The sequence below is a fragment of the Epinephelus lanceolatus genome, chromosome 8, assembly GCF_041903045.1.
Source record: "Epinephelus lanceolatus isolate andai-2023 chromosome 8, ASM4190304v1, whole genome shotgun sequence".
NCBI classification, from domain to species: Eukaryota; Metazoa; Chordata; class Actinopteri; order Perciformes; family Serranidae; genus Epinephelus; species Epinephelus lanceolatus.
Window position 1 is genome coordinate 23328282 of NC_135741.1, and position 23637 is coordinate 23351918.

The 23637-nt window shown below is 40.3% G+C and overlaps 3 protein-coding genes across 6 annotated transcripts; 2 read left to right on the plus strand and 1 right to left on the minus strand.

The window, feature by feature from the left end:
• Positions 1 to 7045: 7045 nt before the first annotated feature.
• nfe2 (nuclear factor, erythroid 2) lies at positions 7046 to 12815 on the plus strand. Of its 3 annotated transcripts, XM_078170028.1 has the most exons (5): positions 9074 to 9156; positions 9256 to 9334; positions 9421 to 9558; positions 10295 to 10898; positions 11006 to 11223. In XM_078170028.1, exons 2-5 carry the CDS (start codon positions 9287 to 9289, stop codon positions 11077 to 11079), a joined length of 864 nt encoding a protein of 287 aa, XP_078026154.1. In that variant the 5' UTR covers positions 9074 to 9156; positions 9256 to 9286; the 3' UTR covers positions 11080 to 11223. The 3 variants fall into 3 exon arrangements, with proteins under 3 accessions (XP_033484525.1, XP_078026154.1, XP_033484526.1); XM_033628634.2 differs by lacking the exon at positions 9074 to 9156 and adding an exon at positions 7046 to 7338 and having other exon boundaries at positions 10295 to 12815; XM_033628635.2 differs by having other exon boundaries at positions 9075 to 9156; positions 10295 to 12815.
• hnrnpa1b (heterogeneous nuclear ribonucleoprotein A1b) lies at positions 11766 to 15633 on the minus strand. 2 transcript variants are annotated; one of them, XM_033628636.2, is made up of 13 exons: positions 15481 to 15633; positions 14822 to 14938; positions 14575 to 14721; positions 14263 to 14473; positions 14076 to 14168; positions 13928 to 13975; positions 13776 to 13826; positions 13550 to 13696; positions 13306 to 13440; positions 13153 to 13222; positions 12268 to 12985; positions 11951 to 12017; positions 11766 to 11868 (listed from the first exon to the last, which is right to left on the minus strand). In XM_033628636.2, exons 1-10 carry the CDS (start codon positions 15490 to 15492, stop codon positions 13164 to 13166), a joined length of 1020 nt encoding a protein of 339 aa, XP_033484527.1. In that variant the 5' UTR covers positions 15493 to 15633; the 3' UTR covers positions 11766 to 11868; positions 11951 to 12017; positions 12268 to 12985; positions 13153 to 13163. The 2 variants fall into 2 exon arrangements, with proteins under 2 accessions (XP_033484527.1, XP_033484528.1); XM_033628637.2 differs by lacking the exon at positions 12268 to 12985.
• A 498-nt stretch (positions 15634 to 16131) lies between these two features.
• On the plus strand, positions 16132 to 23239 carry cbx5 (chromobox homolog 5 (HP1 alpha homolog, Drosophila)). The gene is made up of 5 exons (XM_033628638.2): positions 16132 to 16287; positions 16795 to 16975; positions 17261 to 17489; positions 18982 to 19082; positions 21455 to 23239. The coding sequence occupies exons 2-5, from the start codon at positions 16845 to 16847 to the stop codon at positions 21594 to 21596; spliced, it is 603 nt and encodes a 200-aa protein (XP_033484529.1). The 5' UTR covers positions 16132 to 16287; positions 16795 to 16844; the 3' UTR covers positions 21597 to 23239.
• The last annotated feature ends 398 nt before the right edge of the window (positions 23240 to 23637 follow it).

Here is a 23637-nt window from a genome sequence, read left to right on the forward strand (position 1 = left end):
TTGCTGTTTTTTAATAGCCTACGGCTGCATGGTAACAAGAAGGAGAAAAAAAAGCTCATTTACAAGCCACTTTAGCTTGCTCGTACTCATCAACATCTTTTTTCAGGATCCTCCTACATTTAACCAACTCCAATTATCTTAGTTCCCACTTCTGGGAAGCATCTGGAAACCCAGGCTGATGGGGATTTCCCTCTATCTCACTCCGTAAATGACATCACTGCCTGGCCTTACTGTAAGATATTTTTGGGCCAGAGTTTGAAATAATACTGGAATATGTAGCCTACAGTTCTGAAGGCGAGTGGTGCACAGCTATTATTTACTGCAGAGAGTGTATGGTAAAAAGATACAAACTATTCATAACACCGCTGTGGGCAACCATGAAATGTTGCAATACTGCACTATGTTTACACAATTCAGCCACGAAGATTTCAAAATTACCCCGACCAGAGAGGAAACAGTTTGCTGCCTTGAACGAGCTCATACTCAGGCCTATAGGTTAAATTATTCTCAGCTGTCACTGCATGTCAGCTCATGTTAGAAGTCAAACATATTCATACCCTTATATGTATTAGAAATCCATTACAGTGATGATGATGATGACTGGCAGAGATGGTGATGGGTGAAAGTTGAATGATGAATCAACATGCAAAAACTATATAATGATTATTACATTTTTATCATCAGACGCAACAGTGGACTGTTACTTGTGATGTTGCTATGTATTTCTTTCAAATGAGTTGTATAAAAATGTATAGAGCGACGCTTTATAGTATAATACTCAACTGAAACATACAATGACTGCTTTAGAAAATCTTCAAAGCATGATGTAAGCTAACAGTGCAACTGTGACTTAAACAAGGGCGTCAGTTTTATTTTAAAAAGTAGTGGGGACATTAGGAGTTGAATGAAAAAGAAAACATATTTTAACCAGTCATTAACATAATGCTATTCAAAACAATGTAATGGGGGGAATTTTATGAGTTCAGAGTAGGTCTTGGGGAAAAATGCACACTGGTGCATTAAACGGCATAGCCTAGAGTTCTATTAAGGGTGTAAGTTTGATTTCAATATTGTGGGGGACACATATTAAAGGAATAGACCAACCTAATCCACGACATGACTATTTGTATATGAGTTAGTCATGCTGTGTTATCTTGAATTTATGAAGAAAAACTTTGTTCTGCCGGCATGCCTGTACTGAAAACGGCAAACATATTGATTTATTGGTTGATCGGGGACCACAGTGTCACCCTTTTTGCCCTTTAAGGGTGGTGGGTAACCTGTGAGTGTGGGATATGTGTACTTTATAGTGCATGTGGAGGGAAGCAGCTCTCTCAGGGGGTGTCATGGTGAAGGCGCATAAGATAAGATAAGATAAGATAAGATAAGATAAGATACACCTTTTTTAATCCCACAATTGAGAAATTCCAGTGTTACAGCAGTCCAGGGGAAAGAGTCAAATTAAAGATTTCAATATTTAAAAACTTAAAAAACTAGGCATGCAGAAAAAAAGTACAAAAGATACAAGAAACAGCAATAAATACTAACAATAAAAATAATAATAATAATAATGAGCAGTGGATAAAAAAGTGAACAGTAGATTAAAGTGAACATATTTAGTGCAAGTGAATACTGAATGTGCAAATAACAACATGGGGGACAGCAATGCTTATAGTGGTGTCCATAAGTGTCCATAGTGTCCGCATGCAGCAAATAGTGATGATAGCCAGCAGAATTAAGTAATAACCCAGCGTGTTCCCAACTACGGTTCGGAGTCTGTAAGCTGTCACTGAGAGAGGTTACAACAGTTAACCAACAAAACTATCTCAAAACACCCGATAACAAACACTCACACAAGTCGAGCACTATAACCCAAGTCTCAATTAACAGTCAGTATTTCCCAAACACGTGAATTTTCCATGAAACTGTAATATTTAAAACTGAACTGAAAGTGAAACTTATTTATGCTCTCCTCAATACAAACAAACATGCATTTCTTTAGGAAGCACTGAACATACAACTGGATAATTGAGACTTGGATTATACAGCATAAATTCAGTTATATTCTGTAAATGGGTGTTCTAAGATAGTTATGCAGTTGTTCACATGGTCCCCAATCAATAAATCTATGTGATTGCCGTTTTCCGTGGAGACATACAAAAAAATAAAAAATTTCCTCATGAATTCAAGGTAACACAGTGTGTCTAACTGATATACAAATGGTCATTTTGTGGAGGAAGTGTTCCTTTAAGTGGAGGTGTCTGGGTGTCCAAGAGAAAATTATGAGCGTCACTTACCTAATTTTCTGCATTCTGGTGAATTTTTATGCACTAGTTTATAGTGGAATTGCCTTTATTCATGTCAGGTAAAACACAAAATCCAGGCAGTGGGTGACAATTAAAAGATGTAAGAATATAGTGTAATATGATGCAGTGAGGCTCTCAGGCATTCTGTATTGCTTTCAAGTATTTATTCTCCTGTAGATCAACTTTTCTTATTTAATGTAACCTATGCTGAGTCAATACATAATAGGTATGATTTACTCTTTTTATCCTCTTTGGTTTGGGGATGTCACGTCTTTAAACGTGCATTATGTTAATGACACATTCATTTATTTTAATTAGTTTATCAAACTTTGGACTTTACAATTTGTATGTGCTGCCATGTTCACAGAGAGAGACTTGAAACATTGGACAAAAAGAAACGTATCAAAGTTGCAGATTTTTGCATCATTGAACAGGCTGCAGGGGCCTTTTTTAAGGTTATATTTTTTTTAAGACAATGCACATTTGTTTCTTCTATATTTACATTGCATTGTATGTTTTTTATTATGCAAATTAACATTTTTTAAGTGTTCTCAGTCATTTTTTTAACAAATTATGCATTTAAAAAGTGGGGAATAATTCCTTCATTTCTAAAAGTGTTAAGGGACATGTCCCCCGCGTCTCCAGTGTAAATGACACCTTAAAAGCACAGCAGGTATTTACCATATACTCCTGTCTATTGCTCACAAAGATTAAAAAGTATAACTGAAAAATATATCAATAGAGAGAATGAAGTAAAGTGATAGTACGAGCTGCTCCCCTCTTCTCAGCTTATGCCAGCAACCACAGCAGTTAGCAGTTCCCTTCCTAAGAACCAAGTGTTCTTTTTATCAGCATTTAGCAGAGCTTCCGCCAGCCAACATCCTCCTTTCCTTACCTTCCCTCTCTGCATCTTTAATACCAACCAGAATTGACGTTCATAGTTATGAACACATTGCCTAATTGCACGTATGCAATGATCTATACACACACACATGCACACACTTACAAAGCCCCTTATGTTAAATAATACTAATTTCTGTTTCATTTACTTATTTGTAGTTTTATATTACAAGAGCAGTTACATGATATGTGAATGCAAAAGACAAAATGAAAGGGAAAATTAGAAAGTTATTATGAAATACAGTGCAGCTGTTACAAAACATTATCTTAATCTAAACATCTTGAGATAAGCACAGTGACACTGTGAAGTGTGAAGAATGATACTGCATGTTCAGGTTCCTCATTTGTGCTGTATCAGGTAGCGATAATGGGTGACCTCTCATGACAGACATTATAAGGAACAGCAATGGAAAGGTTATCTCTGGGTACCATGTCTATCTGCATCTGCAGTTGCTTCAAGGAGGACTGTGTGCAACTTAGATCATTTTGCAACCTGGTTACATAGAATAGGTTAAGAAATGTCCAAATTAGAATATGTATATTTAATATCGCCCACTATAGGATTAGGCAAATATGTGAAACTGGATATCAGCCAGACAGTGCGCCTATGCTGTAGATGGATCAAATTCACAAACACTTTCATTGAGTACCACATTGAACGATTGCACATTACCACTTTTTATAATTGTTGTTTTCATTGAAGTTTGATATGGAAAAAATAAAGAAAATGTCCTTATTTTTTACATTTCAGATCAAAATTACAACTAGTTACTTTATCAATATAAGAAAAATAATAAAACTCCATCTGCTCTCTCTATTTTTTCTTCCTTTCCCAGAAGCTGACTCCAAAAATATTCCCATTTTGATACCACAACCCAAAGCAGACATTCATTTTGTTTAGTAGTGAGGTGGTTTTTCCACTCATGTCTGATACAGCCTTCTGGATGTTAAAACAAAACCAAGGATGCCACATTCCTCCATGTTTAATGAACAAATCAAATGCCACGGAAACACCAGGGCACATGGAGGAAGTGGAGAATAAATGAACGGAGAAACATGTGAAGCATTAATTTCACATACAAATTTAACGCAGCCTTGTATAAAACTCAATGATCATTAAGATCATTTAAGCCTAAATGAGTCAACTGTGGGCACTTCCCAACCAGCATGTCCAGTCTATTTTAGATGTAGAGTTGTTCGTAGCAGCGAGGTGCTGAACAAGAAAAGCCTGACAGCCCTGAGAGGTTCAGGCAAGCTGAAAAGCAGAGATGTCAAAGACTAATTGAAGCAAACAAACACAAACAGGGAAAGTGGGCGTTGACCTGGGAACTGTGTCCAGATTCAAAACCGCTGTGGTCACAGTAATAACAGGGTGCTCTTTGGCATGCTGGGGCAGTGGTTGAGTCAGGGGCTGGGTGCTAGGAACTTGGGTTGGGAAGTCCCTTCTTTGATTCCTGGTAGACATTCACCTTTCTTGACTCTGTCAGCCACCTACTTTTTTCCATCTTAGAACAATGACAAAGAAAACACTGAGATTTATGTCTCCGTGGGATGTGATATTGTAATGGGTGAGACAAAACCTTCCATGTTCTCATGGCTTTGAATATACACTGCCTTACTGTAAGCCTGAACTCCATTTTTGTTTATTGTGAGCCCTAAAGTGTGTATGTGTTTCACAAAAATAAAGTCTAGCTTCAGGTTAGTTTTTAGAACACACATTTACATGAAGTACTTTGAACTTATTTGTCCACACAACGTTTGTATTCCAGGATAGTTAAAGATCTAAATGTTAATTTGAATTAATGCTGATTAAAAAGACCTTATGGTTAGCTTTATCTCTGTGAATCACATAGATCATATGTTTTTTATGCCTCCACTTAAACATACTTAACCCCCCTGTAAGTTTACTTCCTGTATCTTTTATACATTTAGATTCATGATGTGTTATTAGTAAAGAGGGGGAACACTTTAAATCAATTATTTTGTGTAAATAATTGATTTAAACTATATGTTTTGTGTGTGTTGGTACTTAAGTTACACTGTTTGTAAAAATTTTAATATACTTGTTTGAGGTTTATTCGACTCTAATTATTTTTTTTTTCTGACTCTAATTATTTTTTTTTTCTGAGCAAAAATGTAAAAAAAAATTTATTGGCTTGCTGCAATTCAAGGAAGAAAGTGGTTGTGACATTAGCTTTGGATTTCTGAGAAAAAGAAATTCTATGTAGTTCAATGCTTCCTTAAATATTCAAAGTGCATTTGTTGCACACTGCACTCCTTTTTATGCGCAAATGAGGGCAAACATATTTTCTTTTTAGAAAATGGAATAGGGATCCTTATATGCAGGCAAACGCCTTTGTGTGGCTGTAGCACATGTTGTAGCAAGGCCGTAGCCACAGAGTCAGTACTGAGGGGACCAAACCTGCCAGGGATCCTGGGGGACTTCCGCCCTGACAGAAAATTCCAAATTTGCTAAATGAATTCCTATACTGTATTACTTACCATAAGCAAGTACAGCTATACAGTATACTATACTATACGAATATGCAACAAATGAAAGCTACTACTGTCAAAATTACACATGTTGCACAACATAAATGATTGGTTGGTAGACTTCACATGGGCTATCTGACAAATGTAATGTAATATAGACATTAACGTTAGTTGAACATGCTGGTGAGCTGTGTTCTGCTGTGATACAGCAGCACCACTTGAACAAACCACACGCTGAACTGCCATACATCATAATACTAGAACTGGTAGTAATAACAATGGCAGTTTTTTATGTTTTTACAGCGGTGCATGGTTGCCTGTTTTTTTAAATCAATATATGTGGGGGGCATTTGCAGCAGGTTTTAATATTGTGGGGAGTGGATGTGTCACCCCAGTTAAATTATACTTGCTGCCTTGTGTTGTAGCCACAGAGGCTATATTAACAGATGTGTGGTTCAATGTGTCCATCAAGTGATTTCATTAACAAATTGATTGAAAGTGAAATCTATCCACTATGTTGTACATAATGTACACATTAGGGGGTCTTTCACAGAGCATAATAGTCTTTAATATTTCATGTGAGGCCGATTAGTCCCAAAATCATCTTTGTCGCTGTGGGACAGCCTGCGATCACTGTGCATAAAGATAAATTGCTCTATTGAACAATTAATATGCAACATCTCTGCTATCAGTAATTGTGTGAAAGCTGCGGCACAATAGAGCAGCTCAGCACAACACACAGCCTTTGTGAGCTCCCTACTCACAGTGCTTCAGATCAGGGCAATGAGGGGATTTTTTTGTGAGGGATTTTAATGGTCACTTGCTATGTAAGACACGCTCCCCTCCATTCTCCCCCTGCTCCTCTCTCTCCCTTGGCGGTTGCTCTGCCAGATAGAGGAACAATGTAGTCTTTCTTACCTGTCTGAGGGTGTACATTCCATCTCTGCTAAACTAAGTCTCAATCCTGCCTCCAACCCACCCCTGCTCCAACAGGGCCCTCACTGCAATGCCGGCTCCAGGTGCTCCACATCACACTCCTCATACCGTTCGCTTGGGAGGATTTGAAAGGACGCAGTTCTTGTACGGTTTGGCCAGGAAAGGGACAACCATCCGGCTAGTTTTCACTCACATTTAGTTGTTTAATGAGATTGTTTTATGTCTGTTGTCACTGCATAATTAGAATCAAAATTGCTTACAGTTTTTTTTCTGTTTTCGTAAACACCTACCTACTTCAGTGTGGCCTGACAGAATGATTGTCGTGGTGTGCGCCAGACTGTTGGTTTGTGGTTTGTCATGTGGGCAAAAGGGAAATTTGGAGGTTGGGGTGCAAGTGTGCTATTAAGGATACAAGAGTGCAAAAAACTGTGGTGTGGGTGCATTACAGGAAGATTGCGTTTGTCTGCACAGAGCCATCCCATTTATGCCGGTGACTGTATGTGTAGCTGAACAGACAGAGACAGACAGTTGAATGAGAGATAGAGCAAGAGGCCTGGAGTCAGCAACACCACAACATCTGTGAGAAAAGAACAGAATCTGCTTTTACTCATTTTTTTTCTTCTCACCACCAGGATTGTGCTTCACATTTGAAGTTTCTTTTTTTTACTCATCACCTGTTGGAGAAGCAGACCATGTTGCTCAGGTATGTTCATTCACATCTTACTTCTTATGATTTAACAGATCTTTTTGTTTTACAACTGCAAAGCTGAGGCTGCTTAAATGAAATTTTTATTGCAGTATATTCAAGTAGATGTAACACCACACTTTGTAACAAAGTGAGCTATTGAACAGTACATTTATATTGTTGCTGAAGCCTCCAAGCATTTAAGTTATACATAATACAGTTAAGTAATGACACAGACAAATACATTTTACTTTATTTGAACTTATAAAACCTGCAGACGTAATCTGACTCACTTTTTCATCAACTTCTTCATTTTACTAACTGAACAAGTGAGTTTTGAGTCTTGACAGTGAATTATGATAAAGGAAACAGCCTTAAGAAACCTACCACGAAACATAATGCCGGTAGTAGCAGGATATAGTTATTATAACTCCGTGTTTCATAACCTTTAAACATTACGAAATAATTCACACATGGCACATGATGGCAAATAGCCTTACAGACAAGTTTCACTGATATAATACACAAATTTAATGTACACTGTTTATTCTAAAGGTCAGTGAGAGGACATTAGATGTGTAATTAGAATCTTAAAAAAGAGGAAACACATTTGTTCATGGATTGCACCACGACCAAGTAGAAAGAATTAGGTGTACAACATTTTGCAATTTTTTTTCTCAGATCGGAGACAGTTTATTTGATCCAGACCATTAAAGCCTCTTCAAAAGCTAAACTCACCGAACCAGGGCTGTAATCTGTGACACCTCAATGTGACACAGCTGTTTGTTTGATAGCCCGCTCCAATTAGCTTGACTTTGATAGCTATGTCTTTTTTAATTTGAAATAATTCTCACTTCAAAGGTACCTTCAACCACTCCTTTAGCTGTGTTATAACCACAAAGCCAGTTTGTGCATCATTGTCAGTGGAGTAGCTCGAGGCTGCCACTTGATGACATCACATTTTGGATTTATTGATGTGAAGAAATCCTGCTTGTTTAAACATGAAGTAAATCAACATTGTGTCAGGAATGGCATTTGCAAATTATTAAAGTGATCTATTGACTGATGGAAAAGTTAAGGATAAAATCATTATTCTAGCCAACGCAAAAGATGAGTTTTAATTGACCCAAAGCGATAAGGCAGATTCTCACCACCTATTTATTGTTTAGCTTATTTAAAAAATGTTACATAAGGTGAAACAATGCAACAGGTAGGCTATAGGGTGTCTATAGCTGAGGGCAATTGCATCCCCATCTCTGTGGTTAGGCTTTTAAATTCAGGTTAAAACATCTGAACAACTAAATGTGTTTGCGTATATGCCTGTGTGTACATATTGTTCATATACGTATGCCCTGACATACTGTGGGGTGTGCGAGTATGTGTGAGTATTATCAAAAATGTACATTACGCAGCTGTACAAGTGACAAGATCTGGTTAGGAATTATTCAGTAATGAAGCAGCTGTTTCATTTGTGTTGAAAACTTGATATTTTGATTTTGTTTTTAAATAAATTGGAATATTTATAACACAAGTTGGAGATGCCAATACTCTAAATTATCGGCTATTGTCAGAGCTCAACCAAAAGAGTTGAAAGATAACTGCCATCATGTTAGCCGAACACCAAATTCACCAAAGCAGCCATCAGGCCCCAGTGTGTCTTGTAAAGCACGCTGTTTTCCCGCAGATTGTCTTATCAGGGGTCGGCATAGCTGTACCAGGGACAGCTGATGGGAGGAGTCAGCTCAACTGAACTGAACCCTTCATGTGCTCCAATAGACACAACAGCCAGACAGTCATTTATTAAGCACCGAGAGGTCTACAGATATGTAGCTTACTGTATGTATTAGAAATGTGTGTTTGCAGATACTATGTCTTTTTTTGTGTTAAAGTTTAGAGGCTGGGTGATCATAACGTGCTGTTCTGTGTCTTTGCCAGGTTGGTGTGTTGTAACTAGAGCCTGTTCTGAATGTGTTCAACAGCCAACTATGTTCTCCCTCTGAGGAGAACCTGCGAGGTAAGTCTCTCTAAGAAACACATAATCAAGACTCAAATAGATTTATGAATGAATGAAAGGTAATCAATTTTCTTTTCTGTTACAAGGTATTAGGTACACCAGGCAGGCTGTGCGGGGGAGTGTCCATGTCAGCTAATTTCCCTGGAGCCAGGTCTCATGGAGCTGCCCAGGACATAGAGATGGATGTGGCTTGGCAGGAGCTGATGGCCATCACAGAACTGCAGGTAACTCTTCTGCACTGACACACTGAGAGCACTGTAATAATGTATTTTTTATTGCCAAATATGTTATGTTATGTGGTGTGTCTTATGCCAGATATGCACAATTACTGTACATTGTCATAATACGTCATACTGCGTTATCATAGAGGTGCATGTTGCATTGTGAGGATAATTTAGTAAATAACATTTTTTGTGCTTCTCAAAACTCAGATATGCATGTATTTCATCAATTAATTTTAACCAGTGACAAAACTGTGTTATTTTCAGTGTCATGGTAAAAGCAGAATATGAAGCACAGCAGTTAAAATGTGGTTCATGAATGAAAATGAAAGTATAAACAGAATACATGTTGCATTTTAGATACATATTTTTCTATATTCATGTGGTGCTAACTGTTAAACTAACACACACTCAGCTGAGGGAGGCAACAATGAGGCATTTGAGTGATGGCAGGATGAAGAGATTGTGAGAGGGGGCAAGTGCTGTATGTTGCTAGCGGCCCCCTGCACCGCACAATAGCCATCTGTTTCCAGGTGAAACCCGATCATGTCTATGAGAGCCCTTCATAGGCGATGGGTGGCATGCTGAAGTGGGGGCAAACTGTGGTCTGTAGTGAGCCAGATGAAATGTGTAAAAGACAGTAATTGAGTTAGAGGTCTTTAATTTAATAGTTGTGTGTGAGCATGTGAGCTCTGATGTACCTGTCAATCATAAGTGCATCTTTTTGTTTTTGTTGCAGGAGTTTGAAGTCCCCAGTGAAGGCTCCTATGAAACAACACAATACCAAACCATGGAGCCCATGGTCCCCATTGGAGGATATGGGATGGCTCAGTCCCATGCGGAGCCTCCTCCTGCTGCCTGTGAGCTCAGCGCTGCGGACACTTACGATGGATGTTACTCTGAAGAGGTGCCTGCGTGTCATCGTCTGAACAACAACACAGAGACAATGTATGCACCCTCTGAATCTCAACTCAATCAAAGAATGCTCCCCATCTCTTCTCACGCGCAGCCCTCGCACATGGCTCTTAGGGAACATATGAACATGTCTGGTACTTCTCAAGGGCACAGGAGGGCCAACGCTTGTCTCTCTCAGGATCTACGTCGGCACATGCTGTGGACTACACATGGACAAAGTTCACACGCACGCCCAGCTGAAGATCTAGAGTCTGACTCAGGTCTGTCTCTGGGGTCCAGTCCACCTTTGGCCTCCCCAGACAATCCTGTCGGTGGTGCACCAGGTTACCAGGGTGTAGACATGGGCATAACATACAGTGATGGTGAACCAGACAGCATGGCAGAGCAAGCCAGAAGAGCACATGTCCGTTACTCAATGGACTACCAGGGTCAGTCTCACTCATATTTACACTCAGGTGCACATCCGTCTTTTTATTCACCCCCTAATTCATCTCAGCCTTTATCTAATGCTCTGACTCCTCGGTCTGTGAAACAGCAGGGCCAGGCCTCTGCTCTTGGCGACCTGTACATAGACTCTGGAGTGTCCAGCAGAGGGAGCTCACAACATAACATGTACACAAAACCACAAGGAAGCATCTCCACTCCGGCTCCGCTGAGCAGAGACGAGCGGCGCGCCATGGCTTTGAAGATCCCTTTCCCCATGGAGAAGATTATCAATCTACCTGTGGATGACTTCAACGAGCTCCTGACGCAGTATAGCCTGACAGATAGTCAACTTGCACTGGTCAGGGACATTAGACGGAGAGGGAAGAACAAGGTGGCAGCTCAGAACTGCAGGAAAAGGAAGCTTGAGAGCATAATTCACCTTGAGAGAGAACTGAACCAGCTGCAGGCCCAAAGAGAGCACCTGACGCAGGAAAGGCTCGAGTTCCAGCGCAGCTTGTCTTATATTAAATGTCGCCTTACAGACCTTTACTCAGAAGTGTTTACTCACATAAGAGACGAAGATGGAAAACCATATTCGATAGATGAATACGGCCTACAACAAACACCTGATGGTAAAATTTATTTGGTACCTCACACAACTATGCAAAAGAGAGAGCACTGCTGAATAGATACTCAATATTTAATACCCTTACAGAAGGTGTACTGCCTGATTGTGCCAACTGAAAGTGTGTGAACTGTCTGGAAGTTACTTCTCATATGGCTGACTTAACTGTTACATGTAAAACTTGTCATTCATGTTATCAATGTACACTTTTCATGCTTTTAAATTGACTGAAACAACACCAGAGTGCCTTATAAAAAATACTTTATTAAAAAACTAAAAACACTGCACAGCAGTCTTCAGTAAAAAAGTATAAAAGTCTTCACCATCAGCATGATTGTTCAGGAAGCCTGTAAAAGAGAGAATAGTTAAAATTAAATAAATACCAAAAAAGAAAGTGATGTGGACAGTTTTAATGATGAGGATTTGTACCGATTGAGCCATTGTGACTGGAATGCTGAAATGGAACTCAGGCTTTGGAGACCGTGTAGGGACTTTCCTAGAAAGCAGAAATGCCAAATAAGTAAAATGCAACTCTTATGCAGAAAAGTGTTCATTTTGTTCACAGCATGCAAAATGTTTTAGGGCCTCTATGCCCTATTAGGAGGCCAATTTACCAGTCAACAATGTACATCGTAATAAAACTTGTTTTCACAAAAATGTTACGTCATTACTGGGCTACACAACTTACTACCAGCTACATGACAAAAGCAAGACATACTATCAGTAGTTGAGAAGTCTGGTCTTACCTACTGACAGCACTTAAGCCTTTTGGTAGCTGCTGCCTGCTAGCCTCAGGCATCTGTTCTCACTCTCCCCTGCTTCAATGATCCTGGCGGTGGTTTTGCTACTTCTCTCCCTCAGCTGGCTTCCATGACTAGCCTCAAAGACTTTGCATGTAAGCTAGCATCCTCCAGTTGATCTTTGCAGAACTCAGGGTAGTCTGTACCAAGTGGTGAGCTCTTTCTGACGAGGCATTTGTGCACCACTTCCCATTCCTCAGTCGGTATTGTAAATGCATCAACTTATGACTCATTGTGTATGTGGTATGTCTCTTCTCACATCACAATTGTTTGTTTGGCTCCTCACGTGTATAATATGTCCCTCATCCCACGTTGTTCACCTAATAGTGAACCCTCCCTTTCCCAAACCACTCAAGAGGCTAACGACTTTAAAAAAACTGAAAGATGGTTTATTTCAGCTTGATTGGTTGCAGTTACAAATAAAAACCAGGAAAAAAAAACTACATAAAAACCTCATTGGAATGCTTGCTTTCCAGAAACACATTTAGATGAAACACAAAACTTTTAAATGAAGACCCTCCATGATTTATCTACTGTACATCTCTTCTTGCAGCAGCTGTAACCTGCCACAACTGTTTGGCTGAGCAGATTTAGGAGGTAAACCTGCAGCTGCCCTGTCACTTCGCTTGCTCTCCTCTCCTTGCTCTCCTCTAAGTACTCAGTCCTGTTGAACAATACGGAACAACATTGTTAACTGTGCACTGACTTCGTATGACCTGACATCCAGAGTGAATTTTTTTAAGTTTATCTACACTTAACGAGTCCCTGCAACTACAAACTCTGGTTTTATGATACAAAATTATCAGTTGAGGCATGCCATCGTGTACTTACCAATTCACATTTCAAAACCGTGCTTGACGGCCATATCCACCACTGTTGGAGCCACCTCCGTAGCCGCCACCTGGAAGCAACAGAGGAAGTCTCAGCTAACAGAAACTATGCCAACTGACGTACACGTAATACAAAATGCTTTATCCAGCTTACCAAAGTTCCTGCCAACACCGCCACCACCACCACCATAGTTGTTCTTCATTGGGCCAAAGTTGGAGGCCTGTGGATCGTAGTGGCCCATGTTGTTGTAGTTATTGCCACCGCCGCCACCACCACCACCACAGTTGCCTAGAAGTTCATCAGCAAGGGGGGAAAAAATTAGTCAATAAATTTTGAACACAGACCACGATTGCATTAAACAGGTGCAGAACCTTGTATGATTTCAGATGGTACTTACCATAGCCGTTGGCGTCATAGCCATTTCCACCATAGCCTCCGCCGCCTCCACCACCCTGGTTGTAGCCACCCTGGTTATACCCTCGGTTGCCGCCGCCACCACCGCCATTATTGTATCCACCAGGACCGCCGGGACCACCTCCATAGCCTACAAAAGTATAGCCTACTTAGTATGCTACCAGGCTTCTTTGTCAGCTGAAATATTTTCACAATAATATGTTACTTACCACCACCCCCATTACAGTTGTAAGGACCATCATCATATCTGCCTCTGCCACCTGAAAGACAAGCAAATACACCAAATCAGCTTTCAGACATTGTATATTATGCTAGTTAGTAAACAAAAACTATGTTAACCCCATTATCAAAGAAGCCTTACCCTGACTGAATCTGTCACAGTCATAGGGCCTTCCACCAGTGCTGCGGCCTAGAGCAAAACACAACCATAAGCTCAGGAATAGTATTTACTGTGCCAGTGTGTCAACTATGAACATTAATCTGGTTTAACTGCAAAAGCTATATCTTACCTCTCATTCCCATTCCTGCAGTCTGCATTTCCTGTCTTGTGAGGGCCTTCCTGACTTCACAGTTGTGGGAGTTGATTGTGTGATATTTCTGGACTGGGGGAAGGAAAAGGTATTAGCAGCCATTCAAGACAGTTAGGTTGGTGAATCTGACTATATGCAGCAAAAATCAGTGAACATTTGCACTTACTGACAATCCTGTCGACTGAATCGTGATCATCGAAGGTCACAAAGGCAAAGCCCCTCTTCTTTCCTGTATTACGGTCAGTCATGATGTCAATGACCTCAATCTTGCCAAATTGTGTGAAGTAGTCTCGCAGGTGCGACTCCTCTGTATCCTCCTTGATGCCCCCAACAAAGATCTTTTTCACTGTGACATGGGCACCTGGCCTGTTTGAGTCCTGTGATCAAAGACATTTGCCATTGTAACTTAACACATACCTTCTTCATGCACATGACATTTACTCAATGCAGGTTTTGTAGAATATAACATTCAACATACCTCCCTGGAAACGGCTCGTTTAGGTTCAACAACTCTCCCATCAACCTTATGAGGGCGGGCAGACATGGCACCATCAACTTCATCAACTGATGAGTATGTGACAAATCCAAAGCCCCTGGATCTCTTGCTGTTGGGATCCCTCATGACCTAGAGGTGATGATATTGGTTACCAATGTTACCTACAATGTTTTTTTGTTTATCATTACACAGAATTGTTAATTAAAGCAGTGCAAAGGGCTGCACTTACCACACAATCTGTAAGCCCCCCCCATTGCTCAAAGTGAGCCCGCAGGCTTTCATCTGTGGTCTCGAAGCTCAAACCTCCAATGAACAGCTTGCGAAGCTGCTCCGGCTCACGTGGGACCTGCACAATGGACAGGGAAAGACACGAGCATTAAAACACGCACCGTCACTTACAGAAGCACTGGGTGCAGTTTCGATAGCTATAATTTCACAAGAACCGCCACAGAATTGAGAATGCTGTTATTAGTTTAATCCTGCGTCACATATCAAAAATCAGGACAGGGTGGGGGATGGAGACGCCGCCGCCATTAACGTTAGCGGACAGCTCTGCTATTATGGAGTGCTTTCGGCAGCGGTTACACGAAAACACAAAACCAATGTGTCTGTAATTATTATGGTGTTTCTGCATCTTTAAGTTGTTGCAGAAGCCAGGAGTATAGCGAAATTATTAAAATACGTATGTAGTGGTCCACGAGAACAAAAGGACACGAGGCCCAGCTGCAACAAAATGGCGGCTTTACAATGCCCAATAGCTGCAGTTGCTAGAAAACGTAGCCTTTGTTTAGCATCGCGTATTCGCAGTAGTTTCAAAACTAACGGCAGTTTTTACACACCCAGCAAGCACGGAATGGGCATTAGAGTCGTTGTGAATGCAACACTTACGTTGTTCGCCATTTCTACAAACAAATCCTTGACGACTCCTTGAGAACTGACCGGAGAGACGTGATCTGCGTCAGACGAGCCCAGGCTGCTCCTCAACAGTAGAATAAATAGCAAAGGAAACGCCTCTTCCACGCAGCGATTGGTCAGTAGTTCCCGCTGCAGTCTGTCGACAGCATTTGTTGAATTTTGATTGGTCAAAATTCAAAGAAATCACTACTAATGGCCAATCATCTGCCAGCAGGCGGTGCAGTTCACAATCGTGTATAAAAAATGGCTACGGGTGTTGTGTGTCAGGGATATGTGTAAAATACGAGAAAAACAATGGCCACTGTAAAGCCATGAATGCAACATTACCGAAGACACAGGACAGCACTTAAAAATGACAGATAACCGATTCTTAATGTTTATTATTTTGACGTGTGGGTGGAGGTGGAGCTTTGCCTCTCGGTGAAGCAACGTCGATACACGACAATATCGACACATATAAATATCTAATGTGTATTTTCCATATAGACACACAATGCAAAAGCATCATAATAAAAATGTCCTGAACACTTGGAGAATATAGCTATAATCACGGCAGGAGGGATGTTAGCTAACCAATATAGGTCATCAGCTGACCGAGGGGCGGGCACATTCTTTGTGCGCCGCCTTTAACCCGCGCTTTTTACGCACAGCAGCTTTGTGTGATCCAGGCTAGATGCTAAAGTAGCCCCTCTGTTGGCCTCACAGACCCGCAGTTCCACAAAAGCCACCCGTTATTGCTGAAGCAAACGAGCCAAGACCGTCGGTCCACACATCTCAAGGGTGAGAAACTGTTAGGTTACATCAAAGAGCTTCATGCAACAACTAGTATCGGTTTCCATTTGCATTTTGGTATCAGCGTTAGCTAATGTTAGCTTGGTCTAGCGTTAGCTTGCATGCTAACGATACCTGCTTTAGCAAGTTTGCCTTTCATGCCCTTTGGTTAGCTAGTTGCTTAGCAAACACAACACCATGTCTTCACTCTAATGTGCACGTAATACGTTTTCTGGTAACTTCACGTTATTTAACATCGTAAGTATTTAAGCGAGTGGACGGTTACCGAGAGATCTTTAGCCCTCTAATTAGTTTAGCTTCCTTCTGTTTGTCGTGCCTGTTGCAGATTGGGTAAACGACAATGAAATGATGCCTTTCGTTGATACACGATAGTATCTGCGGTATGCAGCCAGATCACGTTTTGTGCTTGACGATAGAGAACCAGGTGTATCAGCCAGAGAATATCATCCATATTCTCTGCAACGTTAGCGTCATTGTCGTTTTCTTACGTTACAGGGAAGTGCCATTGGCCTGCGACAGCGTGGTGTTCAGCAACAAACTTTATTATGGGCAAAAAGTCTCGCGAAGAGGACTCCTCCTCCTCAGATGAGGAAGAATATGTTGTGGAGAAGGTGCTGGACAGGAGGGTGGTCAAAGGCAGGGTCGAGTTCTTCCTGAAGTGGAAAGGATATTCAGAGTAAGTTGTTTTTCTGCTGGTGTGCTAACCAGAACTCACTGTTAAACTGCCTACTCAGACAGCGGTAGCTGTGCACTGTAATGCTCCTTTAAAGTCCAAGCTATGGTAGAAAATGAAGATTAGAAGATAAGCTGACGTTACATTGTTATGGAAATTGCAGATTATATCAAGTTTGATAATATAATACTGCTTTTAAAAGATTATCCATCTCTGAACAGTGTTGTTGATGAATAGTTTTGGTTATAGTGGTACTGACGTGCTGCACTGTGTTGTGGTCTTCCTCAGAAAACACAACACCTGGGAGCCTGAGAAGAACCTGGACTGCCCTGAGCTTATTTCAGAATTCATGAAGACCTACAAGAAAAGCAGCAGCAGCAGTGGTGGAAGCTCCACGCCTAGCAGCGGGGCCAGCAAATCTGGCTCCTTGGGACGCACCAAAGACTCCAGTGGCTCAAAGAAGAGGAGCTCAGATGACGATGAGGAGGGTGGAAGTAAGCCCAAGAAGAAGAAGGAGGTATGTAATGTGTCTGTGCAGTAGTTTTATCATGTTCTTGAAATGGCATCAGAAGTCTGTGTAAGGGTTATAGTACATTTCAATATGCATGTGTGAGGTTATCTTTTTTTCAGGCTTTGTGTGCTGCACCTTAAAGTAGCTTTCCACTCTTGGAGGAAACAATAGCTCAGCTCTAGATTAAAACCTCTGTATTTGTATGTTAATTAACAGCTGATGGGTGTCTCATCTTAGAAGAGAGAGACAACCTTTACATTTCCAAGAGCACACTTAGGCAGCTCTTCATTGATAGGTAGGACTTTTCAGATTACCCGTAATTCTTGAGAGGTGGGGCTGTTTGCTGAAGAACACTGATCGGTGGAGCACACACTTGCAACGTTCTGCACTTCCTGGTACGGGCATCTGCCGCAAGCTGTATTTAATTTCCATAAGCTTCACTTCGTTTCTGTTTTGATTAAGGATGGGTACCGAAACCCGGTACTAAATTAGCTGCGGAGCTAAATTATTAAAGACCGTAGTATTGATAAGCGCTAACTGTATCGGTTCTTTTGTGCCGACGCCGATCTCCTCTACACACACACACACCGATGCGACACGATAACCGGTGAACAGCCGAGCGGCCCCGGTGCAAACAAAGTGAAATAACTTGAAAAAGACTCGAGCTGACGGCAGCTACACTCGTTACTGTAAGTGACATTAACCCTTAAAGGGTAAGAAGCCAATAATTTATCAATACATGTGTTCAGTAAGCATGAACATGTAAACATGTAGACAGCTATAATCGATGCGCTCCATCCACAGTCTCTCATCTACCAACACTAACGTTATGTCTTACACAAGGACAGTGCGCTAGTTCAGCTGATAGTGAACTGTTACTAATAAGCTGAAATGACAGCTGTCTGTATGAAGACTAACTTAATTTGACACGTATCTTAAAATACTTTTAAACTTAGCTGCTGGCTGAGACAAACAGCCACTCCTCTCTCTACACTAGCATGTAACCAGCCAAGCTGGCAGAGACCAACACAGGGCACACACCGACTCATCTATGTCATTGCACTAATTGGAATACATTTCCTTGAACTTGAGGTGAGGTGGAAACGCAAATCTAGGTAAACGAATTCACCTAGGTTCACCTAGGTAAAGGAATTCGTTTACCTAGGTAAACCTAGGTAAACGAATTCAGTGGGTTTTATACCGAAAGGATGCAGAACGTCGTATTTTTATTTTAGTTTATTTAGTATTGGAAAGCCTTTATTAAAAGATAATTTTCTGGTTTAAAAACAAAACAAAACAAATAATGTAAGCATATAAATATGCTCTGTAGAATTGTGACAGAACTGCACACCCACTGTGTAAATCATACATTCATTTGCTAATGTATCTAAACATAACTAATCTACAATCTAACATTTGGTTAAAACATACTCCAGCATTTAATTAATTTTTGTATACTATAAAACCATATTTTTTGTCTTTCTTTCTTGTCTTTCAGGATGACATTCTAGTCGCACGTGGCTTTGAGAGAGGCCTCGAGCCTGAAAAGATCATTGGAGCAACTGACTCATGTGGAGAACTAATGTTTCTTATGAAGTGGTAGGTTTGTTTATGTGTATCTCACAATTTGCATGTTGAAATTAGTTTTGGCACAACTTCGTAAGATTCCAGCACTCTAATATTGTCATCAGAAATTGTCGCACAGATCTTCGATGACTTGACTCTGGTATTCAGTCCAGGCCTGTCCCAGATTTGGACGTTAAAACATTGCACTGACTTCTGTGTATTAATTTGTCATATACTTGTGGTTCACTGGTTCATACTTTTTGTCTGCAGATATTTTTCAGTCATATTAACAAGCAGCCATAGTGCTTATGTCGCTCTTCAGTACACCAAAACTACAATCATAGCCCAATAAATGTGTTCAGTGCGCTTGCAGCATCTGCATCAGGGTAGTTAGTTAGTCGACTACGCTGATAGTCAACACTGGAGCTGAAGGTGTCAGATCAGCAAACAGACACTGGTCATGCTGCCTTCCGTGTTTGTTATCTATACATCTGTTTTCATCACAGATTGTTTTACATGAAGGTAAATTTGCGACGACTAAAAAAGAAGCTAAATAATATTATTCCCAGGTAGCAAATACCAGTGCTTTGACATGCCCGTCAGCAACTTTTCAGATCCTTATTAAGTAACTAGTGACAAATTTAGGGAGTTTATTAGACCCTGAGTGAAAAAGTCACAGTTTATTCCCATGCATGTTGCTCTGAGTAATTGCAATAATCGGTTCTTCTGCCAGAAGCATGGGATCTCCCCTTTACTTTCTCTCTTGTATTGCACAGTGTGGGGCAGGTTGCAGCATGCTGCCTGCCAAGTGGCACCAAGTAAACAGGCTTACTGAACATACACCTTTACATTCCTGCAAAAGACTTTGATTCAGAAATAGATTTGTTCAGAAACATGTCAGACAAAGTAAAAAGCATTGCATTAACTTTGAGTTAGATTTTTAATATATACACAAAACCTCCATCCAATAACGCACTATTTATTTTGATTTTGAGTGAGAGACGGTCCTGCAACCTGCTTTGGAGAAGAGTGTAGACGTTACACAACTGTCAGTGTTTTGTTATGACTAACAGTTGGATTTGTCATCACAAAAGTTACAAAAATGTTTGTGTACTGACAATAGCAGGTCAGATAAGAAACTGGAATCGGCAGAGAAAATCAGCGCATCTCTATCACTGACATTAGTGGCATGTATCTATATGCAGACACTGCATTCTCTGAATGTTGGGGACTTCTCTGGTAGATGCGCACAGACGTCATCTGCAGCTTTGGAATCAATGTCGATACAGTTTCTTAGTATTCAGCATCTACAAATGGTTCAGACACCACAGACAATACATGACGTGAGCTTAGTTGTTTTGACAATCTTTAACTATTTTTTCTTTCTAACAAACAACTAAGATGATAAATTTAAATAATATAATGTTTCATGGTCCGGGCTTTAGTACACTGTATGGGTGCAATTTTTAAGTTGCAGGTGTATGGTAAGGATAGTCTACTGTTATTTAGTGAAACCCCCAAAAGTCCATTCTGCTAATGATGATAGCATGAGTGACTCATAAGTACACTGCACTGGTCTTTCCACTTAATCAGGTACTTAGTATTCATATTTCCTCTTTAAAAGAAATGGTATCGGCGCTCTTCTGGTTTCGGGGTGTCGACCCTTTGGTACTGCGGTTGTTGCCTGCAATGGTTTCCGTCTGCACAGCTACTGCTGGTGACTTGTCATGGCATGATTCTTTTAAATGGCAGCTTTCAATGTGCCAAATTGCTGCTGACAAATTGCCCATTAGCAGCACTAATAGCCTCGCTGTCCATTCATATACAAACAGTAAGCCACACCGTAAAATTTTATGTCATTACGTATTAGCCTGATGGATATATGTGTAGTACCTCGTCACTCATGCCCGGTCAAGCTCCATTCCAGGGTGTTGGCTGGCTCAAATGAGGCAACAGTTGTACCTTAGATGTGATCTGTTAATTTTTTTTATGAAGGGGGTAAAATCCACAGAAATATTAAAAGGAAAATAAATGCAAACATGGCCAGTCCCTAACATATTCACAAGCTCCACTTGCCCACTTTGCCTGTAAGATGAATGATTTTATAATGTCTTGAAGCACCGTACTCAAATAATTAAATGTGGGAGGGGGGTTATTGTTAAATTTGTATAAAGGCATTCACAAGCTAAATGATATAATCCCTGTTTTAATTTTTATATATTTTTGTAATTTGTAAAGTTGCCGACAACTTTTCAATCCATCGACGCATTAAAACACTCCAATTTATTAACAATAACCATTTATATATGGTACATGTATGGTTTATATATGGGAGTGTAATATCTGGCTTGTGCAGGGATGTGCAGTTAAATTTAACCACAAACTTTGGTCTTTATCTCTCACAGGAAAGACTCTGAAGAGGCTGATCTCGTGCTCGCCAAGGAGGCCAATCATAAGTGCCCACAGATTGTCATAGCCTTCTATGAGGAGCGTCTCACCTGGCATGAAGACAGTGACAAGAAGGAGAAGGATGCCGTGAGTGCGTGAGTGCATCACCTCAGGAGGAAACAGGACCTCCTCCACTGCAGGGACAACCTTGAGTCAGACATTTTCACACCCAAATCCCCCAAAAAAATATCTCCATCCATGCCCCACTGGAGCACAAGGGCCCCAGACTGCTGAGAAGGATCCATCAGACACGAGGGGGAGCTGTAGCGGACATGGGTGACATGCTACTGGGGAGGGTTTCTGCTGTTCTGTCTTTGTATTCTTTCCCTCGTTTTTACTGTCTTAACACATTATGTTTTAGTGCTTACGGGATACCATCATTTCAGTAAGGTATGTTGCATCCATGAGCACAGATGGCCATCTGCTAAAACTCAGAACATAGTCTTGAGAGCCAGAGTTAGTATAAGCTGTGTTAACCATGAGCTTGTCCCATGACAGGTGCACAACCCCCATCATCAAGCCTTTATAGGCAGTGCACCCCTTTGCTTTAAGAACCCACTAACACCACTGAGGATAAAACTGTAGTATGAATATTCAGGAAGCAACCACCGCAGCACTTTCCTGACTGCATAATCACTTCCTTTTTAAAAACTTTTTATCTCTTGTAGATTTTTTTTTTAAAGTTTGTCCCGCCTACGAGGACATAACTACTCGATTTGCAAACTTGCAGACACCGGCCAATTATGTCTTTATAAGTAGTGATGATATCCATGTTCATTTTTTTAAAAAAAAAAGAAGTCATTTTATCTTCTTGTTTCCAAGTTTTAACGTGAATGTTGTGTGTTGTTGTGTTTTTTTTTTGTTTGTTTGTTTGTTTGTTTTTTTAATTTCTTTATGCTATCACCAGTTCAAAAAGGACAATAAAATGAATTTTGCTCAGTTTTGTACCCTTTTTTGTTTGTTTTTAACTTTTGTAACACTCATGTTCACAGGTTAGATAATCTTTACTGTATCCACATGAAACGAAACCAGCATTCAGCACCAGTCATTGGTGTCTGCCACCTTGTGGCTAAAAGATAAAAATCTTTTGGACTGTGTGACCAGTCTAAGACGACAACCCTGCAGTTTGATGGTGTTATTGAACTTGTTGGTTAGTGATATTTTGATAGTTATTTTTTTTGTTTTGTTTTTTTAATGGTGTAAAGTGGAGAAACCCACTCCAAAAATAGTGTTGTTGATATCATGGTAATGTTAATTTGAATCATTAAAATAAGTTTCTGATTGGATTGTTATATCCAGGGTTTTATTGTGATGAGTAATTTTGATTATTCTCGGCCGTAAGTATTCAGATTTCAAGATGGACGATGTTGCTGCTGGGCAAGTGGACGTCAATTCTTAGAAGTTGGATGCCGGTTTTGTAGTTTGATCTTCGGTGCTTCAACATGGACTCTTAGGACCAAATGATAAGCGTCAATAGACTGAGATCTGTTGTTTTTTTTTCTTTCCTTTTGAATCTTGTAAATGAAGCCTGTGACCTTCTCCCCTTTCATACATACAGTACATTAATCATGAATATGGTTTGGTGTATTTTCTTTAATTAAAAATATTTTGTCCTTTCACGCCCTTAACTTTGTCCTCAATTTTTGCCGGTGCAGAATTTTTAAAAAGTAGACTATTGTGTCACCGAAATGTTATGAATATGTGTACAGTAGCACCCTTTAATAAACATTTTCAATGTTAAAGTTGCTCTCAGTTGGCCTTTGTTTCAGGGTGTGAACGAGCAGGAACTATCAGAGGCATTTTTTTTTAAATGTCAAAATGACTCAATTGATGGGGGTTGTTTTGGATGAATCAAGTATTAAAATAAATTACACTAAACCCTAGCTCGACATCAGGACGTTTCCTAATACCAGGAGGAAAAAACAAACATATGTCCTGAGGGACTATTAAAACCCTGTAAATCACAAATATCATGAGACCAAAGCTGTTTAATGTGGCCTCTGTTGATATGAGACCATTTTTTATGTTTTCTCTGTTGAGGGAAACGTTTCCAGAGCATCAGCTGCTCTCACCCAGCAGATGGCGCTGTTGAACAACACCAATGCATTAAGTCGTAACTGCATTTTTATGCAAGTCATTC